Raw genomic sequence first — 19,600 nt, forward strand, 5'->3', positions numbered from 1 at the left:
AAAAACAACAAGCAAATAATTTTGATTACTTGTATAATCGTGGCAGCTTTGTCAGCTTGTTCAATATCAATTCCGGTAGCATGAAAAATATCTCTCAAAGAAATCCTCGATTTTTCGTCCAATTTTTCATCTGAACTTCATATATCATTGATTATTATATACGCGAATATTAATAAAAAGAATGAATTATTTAATTATGTTTTGCACCTTCGCATGTATTCTGTCGACCATCGATGATATCCAAATACGTACGAAATGCTTTCTAAACACAATCGGAAAGAATAAGATAATGTACTCCGATTACTTGGACGTCTTATTAATATAAACGAATAAATAATTATAATTAATACCTGAATTCTCGGTGCTGCTGCAGCAATTTGTTCTATGCTCAAACCAGTTTGATAAAGTATACTCATTATCGTTTGACTTCCTCTTAATATATTATTTACGACTTTAACCGCAACTATAAATACAAAGACGATAATAATTTATTAATTCATTTAATCGATAGAAAAAAAAAAATACTAAAATCAAGTTTATCAACCTTTAGCATTTTCACGAGTAATCAAAAGAACATCCATGTAATCGGCAATGAATGAATAAATTTCTCTTGGCTGTGATCTCAGAACCTTCAAATTGTACAAATGTTTTGAAACATGTTGTTTATCGTTGTATTATTGTAAAAATAAAAATCTCGAAAAAAAGATAAAAAAAAAAAAAGGAAAGAAAAGGTATCGTGTATACACCTCGCGTGTAATGTCAGTACAAAGCTCACGTAATCCTTCGGGGACTCTATAGACGTGTTTGGCGCCGTGTTTCTGAAGCGTAACATCCATTTTTATGGCTGCTGTTCTGGGTTCTCTCTTTCTCTTCTCTTTTACTATTTTTTCTTTTTTCTTTTTTCTTTTCTCTCTTTTTTTTCTTTTTCAGATTGATTTTTATTGCCTCAAGTTGACGAATCCGTTTGCCGAAGAATTTGTCACGAAGTCAAACAAGCGCAACTCGATTTTCAAACCTTTCACATTTAATTCACGATTAGGTACGAATCAAACTTCGCTTTTAATCATTCGCAATACGAATTAATTAATATCGAAATAGTAATAACGAGATTGATTTTTATATATTATCAGGCTTTCAATTTCACGTTTAAAAGTACGTATGATGTGTAAGGAATTTTTGGTTGTTGTTTTTTTGTTTCTTTTTGACTCGGAGAAAATGAACTATCGATAACTATCGTTCAATCATATTTCTCTCTATTTTATAAGGTTAAGAGTAAAGTTTCGTAGACACTCAAAAGATACGATATTTGTAATTTCAAAGAACGAGCTGCTTTATATGTTGATTTTATATTTTTCTTGAGTACGGCATAGAACGGGTAAAGGCCCTTAGAGGAATAAAAAAGGACTACAAATCTTTATGAAAAAAGAAGCAAAAATAAAGGAAAAAGTGTTACATTTTTATGAACCTTTTTTTTTGTGACTCGTCGAGTTACACATAGGATATCATGCAAATTCGTTTACTATCAAGAATCACATTGAAAAAATATCTCCAAGTAAAGAGAGAAAGCAGATTTATTATTATTAACCCTTATTTTTTGAGTTTCCTTGCAAAAAAATGAATATTTATTTTGTGAAACAAAATTATTTAAAAATAAAATTTTAAGTTTAAAATATTTTCAGCTCGGTTCTCTGTGACCCGATATGTTATCGGTTAAAGGCCAACATATAAATATAAAGGCAATAACATATACAAAGTATAATTAATTTACAAAAATACATACGTAGTAGAAAATACTGTCTAGATTACAATTTTATCTTTTCCAAAAATACTTTTTGATGGGGTGTTATGTTCATGACATGCCTTTTTTAACACTATGACGTCCGGTGACACCACAGTGGTGTTATGCACAAAAGTTGCAATATCGTCGGTAAATTGAATTTATAAAAAGAAAAAACAGAAACAATAAAATATATCCACCAAAGATCGAATAACAAAAATAATTAATTTTGGAATTTGATATATAAAAATTCGTATTCCGGTAAACGATAAAAAATTTAATTGAAATTGAATTCGTATTACGTTAAATTGTATCTCGATATTTTTTTTAAGCTCTCATTTGACTGTTTAAATATGTTATTATATTAGAATATAGCGTTTGATGTTATCCACGTAAAAGAGAAAACGAAAAAAGAGAAAGAGAGAGAGGGAGAGAAATCAACTGGTCGGTCGTTGAGAAGAGACGAGCGTTAAATTTTATCGCATTTCGACGAAAATTTACAACACGAACGTTTCTACGAAACATTGTAACGCATACAGCGAGACATTATTAACGGTCTGGTGATCGTAACTTCTGAGTAATTCCATTAGAGGCGGAATAAAGTTGTATGTGCCATGTTGAAAGATAGAAAGAGAGAAAATGATAAAAAGAGAATCATCCTGACGAAGATTGTCTTGGTTCGATGAGTAAGTTAAAAAGCTATTTCTATTATTTATGCAATAGAATATACCATTAACAAGTGTTATAGATGTTGAATCTATTATTACACTATTGTTATATTTAATTCATTGTCAGTTCGTATAACTTTTCAAAGTAAGATTTTACGTATAACGAGATTTATACTGAAAGTGGGTATCGAAGTATTATATAAAATACGATTATGAGTCAATGTGTTTTGTCAAATGGATTACCTTTCAACAAAACAAAAAGTCGTGAAAATAGATAAAATTATATATATTATTGTATCATTTACCAGAATTTGATGCCATTGTCAAAATCAGATATTTAATGAGATATTTTTTTGAGATATTCAAGATATCTCGTTTAGCAGAGTTTTTAGGATAGTTATCCATCGATCGTACGTCTATAAAAATCGGTCACGAACGAACCATGATCGTTCACATTTTACTCACTATAGTAGTTCTTTCGTTCTTCATTTTCCTATTATCATCGCGTGAGTAACTTACATAATTCATATCAAACATAATCATATCTGTTATCATGCGATCATCTATTAATCTTGTTATACTTTCTTTGCTAACTTCGAAATCATTATTTATTATTTTCAATAATATGCTTGTATAAGCTCACGTTCATTTAGAAATTTTTATAAAAATTGATTATTCATAATTATGACTTTTTAAATGTCCATGTAATCGATCATAAACCTAAAGATTCCATTAGTGTTTTGTAGCTAACTCATTAGCGTAACGAGCACAAATTATTCTAATCTATCGAACTATTAGAACGATATCTAACTTATTGGTGATTATTATTCTATTTGCTAGTAAATCACATTTATCGTTAGTTAATACCGTATAGATTTCAATATATGTCATATTGCGTCCAGCATTATATCGATTCAACGTATTCATATTTAATTATTATATATAGATATGTGCTAAAAGGGAAAATCGATAACATTTACAATATAATTTCGTATAGAATTAGTTTTTTCTTTTTTGCAATTATTCAATTAGTAGCAAATAATTTTTCTTGTTCTTCATTTTTCTTGTTCAGCTTTCATGCCACCGTTTTTGAAGGTCTTCCAGGTGGTCTCTCGTTGTCCCTATTCTTTGCGCGTGCCTTTTTTCTTGCCGTGTCGTCATCGTTATTTCCGTCCTTTAATTTCACGTTTTGATTTTGGTCCTTTAAGTCAAGCAGGTCCACCACTTTTTCCAGATTTTTATGAATGACCAGGGTTTCGAGATTCTCTTAAAAGATTTAGAAGATCTTCTCTTCCTGGTAGGAGGCACTCGTCAGAAGAATGGCTTCCAGATATGAACGATGATAAAATTAAAAGACCACGACAAGATTAAGAACCTGTTCCTAGATCCAAATCTGACGATAGAAACAACGAAAATAATTCTTAACGAGAATGCAGGTAGTTAAAAATAAATTTAACAAGCACATAAAAAATTTATTCTATATATATATTATAATGAACATTTTATACTGGTATATTAATTTCTATTGAACGTCAATCGCATAACCGACGAGTTTTAACTTGGGAGTAGAAAGTATCTATCAAATAAATTAAAAATGTAACTGCTGTGATCGCAGAGACAAGATTAACTGCGTTATGGAAGGTGTTTAATAATAAATGAACAAAATTGTTTACATTGAAAGGATCTTGGAGATTTTGATATTTAAATTAAATGTCGAGGTTGAGGGGTTGGGTTCGTTTTGTCAGATTAGTCCGAAGAGTACGTAGGGTTAAAAAAATCAACGTCCCCTTTTTCATCTTCGATGTTAACGAAGATAAAAATAACATTTTGTATTATTCAATCAAACCCCTCGGTTTGGAGAATAGTTACCAAGCACGGAGTTATTTTTTCGTGGAAATGTTTAACGAGCACTGTGCTATCGTTATCATGCCAAGCCCCGACGAAGAATCGCGGTAGGAATCATCGTGAATAACACGCGAATAAGCGGTTTGCAATAATTAATCAGCAGCGCGTGCGGCTTACGTGTAATTTGCAGACCGCCGAGTCCCACGGGTGGATGTATTCTGCCTAAACAACCTGACGGTGGCCAGCAGTACGAGTTGGATGGATGCGGTAAAGCCCTGTAGACTGAAAGCAAGCGATAAAGTCCCTAGGAGTAGTATTCTCACTTACTCTTGTAATGGTAATTACGTGCTCAGTGGGGAAACACCATCGCAACGTATGCGCAAATGACGAATGGCACTAACCGCCTCCTACTTGTCAGAGTAAGTGATCAAACTATTATTAACGCCTTTGTTGGAACGATTTCCTTTTGCGTGTATCTTATTTAATTATATAAGTAACTTGAAAAGATTTTAACGAGTATAGATACCAGAGCTTTCTGCTAATATAATAGAAAAATATATAAATAGCGGATGAAGTTAAATAGAAATTATTATTATTTTCCATTGATCGTAACGTTAAGAAACGCGTTTAACTCTGGAAAGGATTACCGTGGATAATCTCGTGTACTTATCAGGAAAAAACCGTATCGTGCGATGGAAACAGGTAAGAAGACCAGGAACACGAGCAAAGCTTCTCTCTCTCTCTCTTTTTTTCTCTCTTGTGTAAACAATCTTATAATATACCACCCACAGACGACCCAGTCTATCGAGGGAGATCGTCTACCTCGACGATGCTCTTTGAGATGGTAGAGAGAGAGAGAGAAAGAGTCTTCTTCAGCAGCTTGCTAGGTAATTTACCTTTCAGACAGATATATCTTTCCTGTTTATCTTGGAAAATATGTTAATCCTAATAAAAGTCCTTTCAGAAATGGTGCTCCACTTGTATTCTCGAATTCTCTTTAGAATGTGAGACGAGTAAATCTCATAATAATATTCTCACTTAATATTGTTAATAGTTTCTTTCGTAAAAGTCGTCATTTTCTTTTTCACCATGCACACGTTGTTATCTATTAGAGAGAAAAAAAGAAAAACAAACATCCAACAATAGTTTTGTACAAATATGCGTTTGAATTTGAATAAGCAACGATCTTGTAGTATACTAAGTAATTATATTATATATAATTTAAACGAAAAGAGAATGAGTAAGAAGAAAAATAATAGGAAAGGAAGAAAATAGAATTTAGTTAGACACATCGTTGATAAATTTTCCATTTCAGTCGCGCGCATTGTTTCTATGACGGGAGGTATTCACCAAAATCGAGGACACGTCTCACGCTACTATATTGCCGTCGGCAAGTATTATAGAAGTTGGGAAGCTCGAGAGCACTATGTTCAGAAAGCAACCGCCGAGAAAATCATTTTGCCTGACAGATACATCGGAGTTAGAGGAAATTACGTTCAATATATAGTCCTGCTTAAATTGGTGAAGCTTTTCGAGTTAACCAGTCTTATATTAGTTAAACCGATATGCCTTGATTGGGATAACATTTTACGAGAGAAAACAACTAGATAATTGGAGAAATCGTCAAGATAATTTAATCGTTTGATAATCTATTCGTAATTAATTATCTTTAGCACTTAAAACTCGTAAGATATTTTTTTTCTTGTGTATTATTTTTGTTTCCTTGTTTGTTTGAAAATTAGATTATAGGTTGGGGTAAATAACAAACAACGGAAATTTTTCAAAAATATAATTTACCTTACTTATACTGTAATCAATGTTCGTATTCCGTGTCTGATGATTTCGGTGGTTAAATTACGACTGACAAATTCTGCGCTGGATATTTATTATAAATGTTAAATTAATTAACTATCTTAACGACAACGTATTCGCTCGATAATTTCGATAAATATCGACTGTAATATCTCGATAAAGTTCAATTGTAATATTTCATTATGAATATCGCTTTGTTATAACGTTATTAATTTGGTTCTTCGATATCTTCGCAACAATTCGTAATAAAAAAGAAATTGCATAATTAATCGCATGCGTCGATTATAATATAATCATGATAATAGTTTCGTCGATCAAAGAAAGAGAGAGAGAGAGAGAGAGAGAGAAAAGATAAATAATAATTAATTATATTCATTCGTTTAATAACTACCCAGACTTTGAACGGTTTCTCCTTTTTTTTTTTATTATTTTGTAAAATAATTTGTTTATAATTATTTATTATAATATTAAGATTATATCTCTCGTTAAATAGACTTATATTTAATACATTTAATATTATACTTCCACACACACACACACACACACTTCGTATTTAAATAAGATATTTAGACGACAGCAAGTGTGCCAGTTAATTAAAGAGATATTTGATTTATCTGAATTTGTGTCAGGTAGACAATGGCGGAGGACTTTGTTTTGAGATGCATGGAATTTGGTATTTTCGTGGTGTCGTTAACGTGATGGACGATAACTATGATTATGACTCTTAGGTTGGGTTCACCTATGTCAGCTACTTCCGTGATTGGATATGATCTATCTATTTAACGAATTAATGATTCTAACTACACATAAATCTTAATGAGATCGTATCAAAATTTGACAGGGCATTGATAAGGTTTAAATCAATTATATTTATATCTAGATGCAGGAACGAAAAGGGGAGGGAGGGAGTGAGTGAGATAGAATAATGAAGCTCTTGATAGAATTTTATAATTTATTTCATAGTCAACTACGAATGAGGAGAATTGTTTTAAATAATAATAAATTATTTCATAATTAATACTTTTATATTGACTTGTCGGGAAAATTCAATAAAATATTATTCATTTTGTGTGTAAATATTTTAAAGGATGGAACTATGATAATAAAATTGCTTAAAATAATTTTTTTTTTTCGAGAGTATTTATTTTCGTGAAATAGAATAAAACGTTTGAACTATCGTTTATAAAATGAGACATTTCTCGTTAAAATTGTTATTAAGAATTGTTGTTACGATCTGCCACACCTCTAATGGTAAACGTTATTTTCGACACTTATATATTATCTCGTGACAATAAACAATCTTAATCACAGTGTTTTTATCTTAATTTATTTTTTTCTTTTTTAATCAAATTTTCGTGCATATGAGAAATTTGAAACGAATTCGAGAAATGTACAATAGTTAAAGTTCGTAACGTAATCGACGACGATGATCTATTTTGCTCCCCCTCTCACCGTTCCTGTCCCCCTACCCCTATCCCGTATGATATTTTTTTGCTACACTCCCCGAGTTTCTATCCTATTTCGCAAAGTCGAATTTGCTAACAATACGACGAGGAATAAAACCGCATCGGTTTGTCGTTCGCACTATCCGACAGAAATCTAAATTAGTAACGTATCGTTATTTATAACTGTTGATCTCTATATCGGTATTCACAATGTAGAGTCACTCACAAACTTTTTCTCCAATCGAAAATATCACAAGCGTTTTTCCCATAGGTAGTTTCCAACTTGTATCAGGATTATCTTCGATTTTATCGATATTCCATGATCGAATTTGTTTTATGAGTTTATATCCATTCCGTTCTTTTTTTCCTCCCCCTTCCTCCTCTTTCGCTTCGGTAAATAAGGTTCTACGGCTTCTGTATCGACGAATGGGACAACGATTTTTTCCTTTTTTCTTTTTTATCCATTTTATCGACTTATTACTATCGTTCATTAAAAAAATGTAGCAATTTATTCGGTACCATTTTTAAACACACAAATTTATCGTTTAATTTATAAAATAATCATATTACATTTATTGTTATTCTTCGAAATAATCATCATTATTTTCGACGACTTTGATCGATTTTTATTAAGCCATCTGTTAAAATTTCTCGACTAATAGAAGAATGCAATGAATTTAATACCATGATATCAAATTAGTTTCTACACACTTAATATTTCCTTATTCTTCCAAACAATAAATATCTTAATCGTTATTTTGTTATTAAATAATTGAAATTATAATACAGTAGATGTCTAATGCGCATTCGTTTAATCAACATGTAATATTAATTATCGATCTGAATGGTTAATTAGGTAATCAAACGAAGCCCAGAAGCTGCTTAAATCCATACTCAGAATCGTAGCAACCATAATTTAGTAATGAAGTTTAATCAATGGACCCCTTGATGACGCGATGTACACAATTTATTAGAGCTGAATTATTGGGGGACATTTCCTGGCAGGAGTTACGTCATTTTATAGGATTCGAACGTATGCACCACCTATATATTATTAGAATCGTAATATTCGTTTATATATGCACATATATGTTTGTTTCTGGAAGGATCGCATTTCCACTTTGTATAATTCATGCGTTAATAGGATGCGTAAGTTTACTTACCGGTAAACTCGTAACGCGATTGACAAAGTTAGAATAGTTTCGATGATTTCTCTGTTAGTTTTAAATATTAATTATTCGAACCTTTTAGAAATGATTACACGCTATACAATAAAATTAAGGTGGATCAATGGATTTTGCATATAGAAAGATATTTAATAATTATATCATTGCGAATACGTTTTAATCACTTTCTCGTAATATATCTATAAAAATGAAAATTGATCATGCGTTAGATGCATTTCATTTTCCCATTAATTAACGATTCATTAATTAAGACGGGCGCATTAATTAACAAATTTCTTCCAGTCTTTTTTGTAAAACGTTAAAGTAACGCGATGGTTGATTTTTTAGATCATTGCGATACGGTGTCTTCTGTAATGAATAATTAATTAATTAATTTCTATGCACCGTGACATTTTATTTTTCAACTAATCACATTTAATAACATCACGATACTGTAGGACGTGAAAAAATTGGGCCGTTGGACTGACTGGACCGGGGACTCGAACCCGGATCTTCCGCTTTCCGGGCGACTGCTATTTAACCATTGAGCTATCCAGGGCCCACCGTCCAATCTCCTCACGAATGCCTATTTAAGTTTGGCTTGGAGGCGCTCGCATCCCACAATACTAAATCCTTAACAAATTAATATCTTAACACTCTTACGAAACGAAAGAACGAAAATACTATACTCTTTGAAAAAGGTTAATACAGTAACACTCAAAGAGATAATGTGTTATCTTGCTTAATTGGTGCTTTCAATAGTCTAATTCAGAATTCCCGAGTATTACTATTACTTTCCTAATGCGTTCTAGATCCTTTATCTTCTATTTTAAAATACTCACTCCCCTCCTCCCCCGTAACCTCTTCGTTTCTCAGGAGTAGCTTCAACCACGCGTGTGTTCCTCTATTCTACCACCTGTGCAACATGCCTTGTGCATCGTTGTCGAGAGGGCTGCTTTGCTACACTCGAGGAATTTTAATTTCGCTCCAACGTGTAAACACGCTGGCGCCAATTTATTTCGCCACCGAGAGTGGGGGAGAGGTGGAAAGGAGGAAAAGGGGGGAGCGTTTTAAAGGATACCCTGCATTCTCTCTCTCTCTTTCTCTCTCATTCTCTCATTCTCTCTCGTTCGTTTTCTTTTTCCTTCGTATATACTTTCTCTCTTTCTATACTTTTTTCCCTCTTTCTCTATCTCTTTCGTTCACGGTACCGCCCTCATTCAGCTTTCGCTTGGCGATTTACGACGATGCGGAACAGCCCTGGGGGCTTCGAAAAAATAAAAAGAAAAAGAATAAAAAAAAAAGGAAAAAGAAAGAAAAGCTTTCGTAGACGTGAAAAGAAGTCGAAGGTAACACCGCGGAAAAGTGGCTATTTTGTATCTGCGGTAGTTAGACGGAAGATTAATGTTCCGCCAAATGTATAGAATTATCTTTTGATTCCTCTCTTTCTCTCACTCTCACTCTCACTCACTCTCTTTCCGTTCTATTCCCGATAAACCCGATTTTTCTCTCTCTCTCTCTCACCGTTCTTTCCTTTTCTTCGATGTTTGCCATGAAAATCGGGGTCGAGATACGAAAGAAGAACTTTTTTTCTTCTTTCTTTCTATCAGTTTCTACTCTCGATGATAATAATAATAATAATAATAATAATAATAATAATAATAATAATAATAATCTCTAATCGGGAATAAGCCGAGCTCGCATATAAAATTTAAGTTTTTTTTTTTTTTTCTTTCTTTTCACACACAAATTTCTTTTCTTTTCTTTTTTAAATAAACTTAATAACGTAGTATTCAATTTTTTAATTATCGTTCAACGCGCGGGTAAGTTTATTAAACTCTTGAGTATTTTCAAAGCTAATTGTGATATAACGTGGACTCGATATTCTACTTTATCGATAATTGCGTATGCGAATGATCATTTATTAACTAGCAAATTTGTCAAATCCCAAGTGGCAAGCTACATATTTGTATTTACATACGTGTAATGTATATTTGTATACGATAACGATTAATCTAACATCCATAAGGATTATTGATATAATAAAATGATTTTTAATTATAAATATGATGCACGAAAGATATATATATACAAATAATAAAATTGCTTTATCTCTCACAATGACTATCTCGTAAAACCTATACCTATACTTTGTTATTCTTATAACGACTTTGAATTACGAAAAATTATTAAACGAAATCAAGGTACGCTAATTAAGAATGAGATCTTTCGTTCGAGTTTAGTACGGATCAAAAGTCTCACCACCCATTGTGTTTCCATGATAAAAATTGCAAATCAAAGGCTGCGAAGGGAGCTTAATGGTCGAAGCTTTTTCTTTGAGAAAAAAAAAAAAGAAAACAATGAAGAAACTTTTATTATCGTCAAAATATATATTTGAAAATGGTATCGTAAGAAAGATAAAAGCGTTTTGTCATATTTAATTGCTATTAAAAAATAACCAGGTCAAAAGTCTCGAAAGACTAGCAACAGCTCCAAAGAAGGAATAAGTATATACTCGGTGATAATTTAACTCAACCTTTACAAGGAGTCTCTATCTCTATCTCTCTCTCTTTCTCTCTCTCTTTCATTCATTCATTTCCTTTCTCTTTTTCTCCGTAGATCTTATTCTTTTGTGAAATCCCTTAATAGGAATTCTCAGTGACGACTGTAAGGTGACTTAACTGAGTTATAATGTTATTATACTTCGTGAAACCGAGAGAACTCTTCATACAAAGAAGAGGAACATAAAAGGAAAAAGGATAAAGAGAGGAACAGAAACGAAAAAAAAAAAAAAAGAAAAAATAAAGAAATAAAGAGAAGGATAATAAGAGAAAATGTATTTTGAATAGTAGAAGATGCTAGAATCGATGTAACTTACGTGGCTTGCTTCTTCTTACGAGAATACGAGCTTCTTGGAAATATTTATGAGATTACTTAGAGCTTCTAGCTTCTGAAAAAGAGAGAGAGAGAGAGAGAAATAGTTTGTTATTCCTTTTCTTGATCGACAAGGAGGAAGAGAGATGTAGAAAAAGAGAAAGAGGTAGAGAGAGTGAGAAAGAGAAAGGGAAGATTCATCTCGCGAATGAGATGATCCTTTTGTTTTTCGAGAAGGAAAGCCGGGATGATCTTAGGTAAGGATTCTCTCGTTTATGGGTTATAACGAGAGAGAAAAAGAGAGAACATCGAACTATCTCTCTTATCGTTTTAAATTCTTTTTCATTTTGAAGAAACGATCATGCGTATCAACAAAGATGAGAATTGTTCACGCTTTAAAAAGATGTCTTATTTAATATGATGAATGCGAAATCTCTCGAATATTTTATTATTTTTCAACAAGATTTCGTTACTTTTCTATTAACCAAATTTTTCAGATACGGGTGTATAATACCAGGCAAATCGTTTTTTTTATCGTCATACAAAAAAGTAAAAACGAGTCGGTGGCAACGAAAGATATGCAAAAACAAGAGGGGAAAGAAATAATAAAAAGAGAAAACAATAGAAGAAGAAAAAGAAGAGAAACGATTGATAATTCGAATGTTATTTAAAAAAAATGGGGAGGAGATTGGGTTATTTTGACGTACGTGGAGACGATGCAAACGAAAGGTAAGATAATGGAAAATCAGAAAAGAACATTGGCAAATTCCCCGGTCGGTCGCCGGTTTAAGACAGACAAGGTGTGGAAATCTAGAATGGCAATACTTCAAATTCATTTTCCTGACAATCTCCGGCACTTACGCGATGTCCCAGACCTTCGTTCGGAACCAATAAAATCAGAACTTTGTCTATGAAGAGGAATATCGAAGAGATTAGGATGGGAGGATGACGAAAGCAAAGGAAAAAGAAAAAAACAAGAAAATGAAACAAATAAACGACAAGTTGAGAAAGAAATGAAAAAGGAAAAGTCTAATACCTTTCTTTATTCGAATCTGCACTCTTTCTCTCTTTCTCTCTCTTTTATATGTTTGTTGAACGTTAGAGAGTACACTCTAGATAAGACGAAAGAAAGAAAAATAAAAAGAGAAAGAAAGACACGCAGCAATTGGGTGTATTCATTTTACTCGTTTTCCTTTGGAACGTTCGTTCGTTTGTTCGTTTCAACGATTTGCCCTCAAAATTCATTAGACGAGTCTAACGGAAAACGAGCCTTTCTATTCTATTTCGTTCACTTTTTTCTATCTCTTGTTTTCCTTTGTTTCTCGTTCTTTTTTTGGCGGGGTGTTGGGAAGGAGGGGAGCAAAGGAAAGATCTCCCACGTAAGGGATTTACCTATAAAACCATGAGGAAACATTTCGATAAGTTATCGCGTAATTATGGAGCCCATAGAAATCGTCTGTTAGAACGTTTTCTCTTTCTCTGGTAACAATAAAGTATACAACCTAGTCGTTTCTCATCGGCTCCGGAGAAATAGAAGTCGAGAAATAGGAAAAAGAGAAGAAAATTCCTTTCGGTGTCCAAAATTCTCTGATACGTGGTTTTTTTTTTTTTTTACGAATGGTACGCTACATTCATTTTTTTCGAAGAACGATTACTTTATTTATCCTTCGTGATATTTTAATGTAACAATTTATACGTAGTTTATAGGTAATAGCATAAGTCGTGGTTTAAAAATTCTTATAGAAAAAAAAATAAAGAAAATGAGAAAGGTGCGTTGATTAAAGTGAGATGGAAAAGTGTCGTTCATATTCAAAGAGAAAGAAAATATAATAGTTTTTTCCTTAGTCAACCAACGGAGTTTTTCGTTTCATTTCATTTCGTTCCGTTTCGTTTCGTTTCGTTTTACTTTACTTTTCGGTTGCTCTAATGTAAGTATAGTTCGTATATAATTTTAATGCGAAACGTAAACGCACGAGGAACAAAGAACGTGCTTCTCATACAAAGGCGAATGAATGAAATTACGTTCCCGCTAAAGCGGATGAATTAAAAGATCGTCGGTTTTGTGTTGTTGAGAGAGAGAGAGAGAGAGAGAGAGAGAAAGAAAAACAGAGGAGAAGAAGAATTTTCGTACTTCCGAAAAAGAAAATAAAAATAAAAAAACAAAAAAAAATGATATTAGCGAAACCCCTACTCGACCTTTTTATGGTTTCTTCTTCTTCTTCTTCTTCTACTTGTTTCCCAAACCATTTATCCGGTTTCTTTGTTTTCAACGAAGCAAACCGGTTGTCCCATTTCCTCTTTTCCATTTCCTATTTTACTTCTCTCGTTCCTCTCCATCTTTCTTTCTCTCGATCTTCCCTCGGTCGGGTGCTCTATCAACCCGATTCTTCTCGGCGAATTAACGTTTCACCACGAATCCGCAAATAAATCTTGTAAGGCCGCAATTACAGTGGTCGCGGCAAGAAACTAAATCTTCGAATAACGATGCGGCCATTTCGTGGATGAGGAGGAGAGGGGGGAGGGCGGTGGTATGCGGTTTTAACGAATTTATATCTTTCTCGTGCAAACGAGCGTAAATAGGAAAATTTGATTCTAATAAATTTCAAGAAAATCGAAAGAATCATTCTCTTTTTTTCTCTTTCTCTCTTTCTCTCGAGTTACAAAAAAAAATAAGAAACTTTTTTCCATATGTTCGATGTCAAAGAATAAGAAGAAAAATAATTATAAGAAAGAAATGATAAGGGCAAAAATATATTCAAATAAAAATTCATGCGATTTAGAGTAGTTCATCTTTAGACGTTAGCATCCAAAAGTTCGAAAGAGAACCAAGAGAAAAACGTTCAATTACGAGACACAAAGGGAAAGTTGCCTCAACGTCATCCGTTGTTACTGCTCGGCCACAAGTTTATTTGTTCTCTGGACGATGGCTGCCTGGACAGGAGGAGGGGGCGAATCACTATTGTTCTTAAAGATTGAGTCTTCTGGAAGGATTAATGAGAGCTCTTTCATAAATCCGATTGGAAAGCCCATCTTGACTCTGCTGATGTCAGATGTCAAAAATTGTCATCTCTTTAATCTACTGTCTCTTCTATTATTATAAAATTACAAAACCTTATCTTTTTATTGTATTATACTTTTCGATCTTTTGTAAAAAGAACAAAAAATATAATAATCCCTCGAAAAGTTATTCTCAGTCAGTACTCGATTTAACACGATAACGATGTTTATTTAGGTTTTATTTGAGAAGTACCATTTCATAAATATTTTCGATAATACATGTATGCAAAACAACAATCTTAAATACGTTATTTTCATGCATTGTTTTCGATGATAGTTTTAACTCGACAATTGTGAAAATAGGAATTGTAATGGATAAAGGGATTATTATGATGTTAGTTTAATATACACATATGTTTAATTTCCCAATAAGTATGGAATACGATATGAAGAAATCAGTTCAAGCGAAGATGAGTTTGATTTTTTGTTGACGAATTTGTCGAAATGGCTAATCATTTTTCACATTTACACAATACATAAAAAAGTATTTTATATATAAGAAGAACAGTTTTTCTACGAATAGGAGGGTTTAAAAGTTCTGATTGTAAGATTTTTCTTTATCTTTCTATACGTACAAACGTATACTAAAAGAACTTGAGATTGGTAGACGTTTCGATCTCGATAAAATTGAACGCTTTCGATATGAGAACGTTTAAATTACCTTCGATTCTTTTTCCCTTTTCCTCTTCCCCATCCCATCTCATCCCATACACCCTTTTCAAACAACAGAAGCTCGTTTCTAAACCGAGCGAGAAACTCTTTTACTGCGGTTGTTTTACGCGCTCGATCCGAAAATGTCGGCTAGCTGTTGAAGGGGGCGTTCTCCGTCTCAAGTACCCACAACTTTGCCCTCAAAGTAGTACGAACACGACGCACTCAGACCACCAACGTCTAGGTGACTGTGAAAAAGTAACTGTTTTTCGGTGTAAGTCTTTTTATTTCTTTTGTGGGATCGTATATGTTCTCTTTCTACGTATTTACGTATATAGGGTAAACCAATCGAATAGAAATTATACAATAGTTTCTACGAAGTAATGAAAAATAAGACCACAAATTTTACAAATAATAATAAATCCTTTTGATGATGATTTTTTGTTGTTGAAATTTATCAAATCTTTTTTGTTTTTATAGCCAAAAATATTTAACGATATTCTCTCGGGAGATAATCGAGAGAATTTATAGAAGTGGTTTACCCAGATAATATACGCGTAGTATGTATATATATATACATATATAGTAGAGTTACGTTATATAAGTTTTGTGTAAAATCGAGCACGAAGATCGAGAATGTAGGCGGCACGATCGAAACTAAAATTACAGAGTTTAATGGAAGCCTGGACGTGGGCATATTCTCTCTTGCACTATGAACAGGGATAAAAGAAATCGAAGAGGATCTCGTTCCTTTAACACCGCCAACTTTACTCTAGAAAAGTATACGACGCTTTTCCTTCTGGGGTTAAATAAAGATTCTTATCTTGGACTTTCCCTTAGGTTTTCTCAAAGAATTTTTCCACCATGTTTTGTCTCGCGTTAATGAACGAGTTTCCTCTTCTAATTTACTTGACAAATTAACTCTCGCGAAATAAGAACGTTCGTGTTTTAAGATATAAATGTTATTTAATGTCTATTAAAGTGTCATATATCAATTATTTAACATTCAATATTAAAATCGTATAATTATTTCATATAAACGCAATCGTAATCTTTCTTATTATATTTTAACGAATTTAAAATAGTATTTTTATCGGATGATTAAATTTTTAAGATCGTCTTCAGAATGAATTTCAAATACAGCAGTAGTGCCGTCGTTGAATGGTAATGTAACACCTCCATCGATAACCAAACCGGCGTGGAAACCATGAGATATGACCTTGACCTTTCGACACATTCTTCTTTCGGGGGATGATTTTGGTTTAGGCCATTTCCTCGCTCTATACAATTCACGAACCATGTAAGACATTCTCTCGTCTTCTACACGTAGATACGCAAATAATGAAATTATTTTTTTAATCGAGGAATGATTTTGTTTTTTTTTTTTCTTAAATCATTACTTTTATAAAAATTCATACCTGGATCAAATGAAAGACTACGATGATAAGATTGTATTACTTTCATAGCATCATCTTCATCGATGTCCTTTCCCATAGCGATTTTAATTAATCTCTTAACAGTTTCCGGTGCTTGAAGATTCATCGAACGAAACCAACTTCGCGAACCTGAACCAGTGCATACGCATATTCCAGAACATTGTATTTTATAAACATCTTGATCGTCAACTTGAATGGTCAATGTTATTGTGCCGGTTGATAAAAATTCACCCATGTATACCTAGGAAAATAAATCTGACGAAATTTGAAGAAAGATTATTCCTTGGAGAGATATTGAAAGACGAAAACAAACGAATAGTGCGAAAGTCTTTTTTTTTAAACCTCGTTTAACGCCAACCACGGTAAAACTCTTTGGTGAGATTCCTGAAGAAAATCTGCGATTTTTGTTTCGTTACTTTTTACGAAGATTCTGCGAAAAAGAAATTAAAAACACGTTAGAATGATAATTTGTGCAACAATGTGCGATAAAATGATAATTGATTTTAGCTTCGACACCGCCTGCCTGTACACCGATACCGTTTCTCTCTCTTTCTCTTCTTGCGCCGCATGAATATTAATTATTTTTGATGGAAGGTTTTTGCTTTATGTTTTCGCCCCTTTCGTTGTTCCCCGTCGATCGTCCAATCGCGGGAATTAAAAGCCAAATCGACATTTAACGTTAGTTTGCACGATACACGTTAATTACCAATATTACTGTGATTTCGATAAATACGCTCTTATATGTAATTGAAATTTAATGAGCAATTTGAAATTGCTCGTTCGATTTGCAAAAAAAAACACATAAAAGGAAAAGAAAAAATAAAAAGAGAGAGAGAGAGAGAAAGAGAGCGAAAGAGGATTAACATACGAGCAGTTATTCATTAATTTTTCCGTTGACACTTCGGTTAAATGTAGAATCTCATTTTGTATACCTTAATAAAGTTACCACGATATAAATAATTGTCAGTAGTTAACTCTTTCTTTCTTTCTTTATTTATTTCTTTCTCTTTCTTTCTTTTGCCTGTCTTGCATTAAGCTGTAAAATTTACGCGCGAGCATAGTTCCAAAGTTATGACCTCTTCGTAAAAGTCATAACTACGTAGACCTTGTAATTTGCAAGTTATAACTGCCAAAGTTATATAATGTGTATAAACTATAACTTGAAACTGCTTTGTGGTCGAGCAGCGAGAGCAATGAAGACGCATTACCAACGCTTTCATGAAAACGCGTAATCGGTGAATACCTATTGCTTATTTTAAACTTTGAAAAGAGCAAATGGATCTTCTTAATGACCTGGGACGATGAAGAAAAGTTCCTATAGGAGGGAGCATTATCCGCTATGGACTATGAACAAAAAAATCTCATTGTTTCGATTAACTAGAATTACGAACTTTAATGGTTTCGACTTCCTTGTTGTTTTTTTCTTATCTTTTTATTGCATATATTAAAAAAAGAAATGTTTGCTTATAATTCACCGAACGAATGATCTACTCACTCGGAATTTTTTCCATCGTCTATATCTTTCGTTAAGTCTTTTACCGATCGAGTTTTTTCATTCAACTGATAAGGCTCGTGATTAATATCCTTCCCGTACATGGTGGTTCTTATTCTACTTCTCATCAATAAATTATATCTTCCTTCTTGCAATTTTTCAAATATATTTTCAATCTCTGTACAACGATGTATCGAAAAGGTACGCTGCTCGTCGATAATGGTTATTGGATTTATACCGATTATTGCTTTTTTATTATTTTGAATCAGTCGAGATGCTAAAAGGAAAGCACCATCTCCGCCGATCGAAATCACCAGATCGGCCCATTCAACGTCGTCGTTAGCATTGTCTACCCTAATTGATATTAATTCATCATTTTGATGTTTGTTTTTGTTTGTTTATTAAGTAGTCACATAAATACCTCTTGACCATTCTAAAGTTACATCCAATTTTCTTCATTATTTCGTTCAATTGATTTTCACAATCAATTGTCATTTCGTGTTCTTGTTTTAAAATATCTGGAGATATACCCGGTTGCAATGAAATAAATTTATCGTGAAGTCGCATTTCATCCAAATCAGGAAATTTCGATCTTATAACATCCCAAAGTGTTACCTTTGTTATTCCTAAGACGCGTTTTGGTCGAAAGGGTAGACACAGCAAACGTCGAGTTAACTTCATTTTTTAATTGTCAACAACTTCGAAAGTTGGTTAGAATATATTGATCATGATTGAATGTGAAAAAAAAAAGAAAAAAATAAGTAGCTAAATTCACGATCTACAAAAATCTTATATAAATAAATATATCTATGTTGAAAAAGATAGAGAAGAACTGTAAAGGTTAACGTCGGATTGGTATTTATTCCTTGTTTGCTTTAAGAGAATCTACGGAATTCAAATACAGGATTCAGGATTCTGGAATCGTGCGATCCTTAGCAGCATCCTCCGCAGTTCGAATTCCCACTACCGCAGCATTCCGAGTCGGATCGTCTTCCGGTATTTCTTGGAAAACAGCAAGTACCACCACCGCTACCGGAGCAACTGTATATCCTTCCGCAGGATTGACCACCGCATCCACCGCAAATTCGAAAGCGAAAGCCTTTGCAAGTCTGGCACTTGAATCTGATATAAGAAAAACGCAAACGATGTTTTTCCTTTCTAACGGATCTGTCATACTGACAGACGTAAAATAACGTTTTGATCAAATATTGTAAATTATTAAATATTGAATTTTGATATACCACTCACTGACAAGGAAGTTGTTCCTTTAATTGTATCCCATGACAACGATTGATTTCATCGGAACAAATAGGACTACCGCAAGAATTACAAAGACAATCCTTTATATCGATGCAAGGATCTATCCTTTTGCAAGGA

The 19,600-nt window shown here is 33.0% G+C and overlaps 1 protein-coding gene and 1 pseudogene across 1 annotated transcript; one reads left to right on the forward strand and one right to left on the reverse strand.

Moving 5' to 3' along the window:
* Positions 1-5,622: 5,622 nt before the first annotated feature.
* Positions 5,623-6,872, forward strand: LOC122519265 (annotated as a pseudogene).
* Positions 6,873-16,385: 9,513 nt separating this feature from the next.
* On the reverse strand, positions 16,386-18,904 carry LOC122519268 (NAD kinase 2, mitochondrial-like). Its single transcript, XM_043638616.1, has 5 exons — positions 18,645-18,904; positions 18,227-18,577; positions 17,074-17,161; positions 16,714-16,972; positions 16,386-16,615 (listed from the first exon to the last, which is right to left on the reverse strand). The coding sequence occupies exons 1-5, from the start codon at positions 18,902-18,904 to the stop codon at positions 16,386-16,388; spliced, it is 1,188 nt and encodes a 395-aa protein (XP_043494551.1).
* Positions 18,905-19,600: the final 696 nt, after the last annotated feature.

This window comes from Polistes fuscatus, unplaced genomic scaffold, assembly GCF_010416935.1.
Source record: "Polistes fuscatus isolate 324 unplaced genomic scaffold, CU_Pfus_HIC Scaffold3, whole genome shotgun sequence".
Classification (NCBI taxonomy): Eukaryota; Metazoa; Arthropoda; class Insecta; order Hymenoptera; family Vespidae; genus Polistes; species Polistes fuscatus.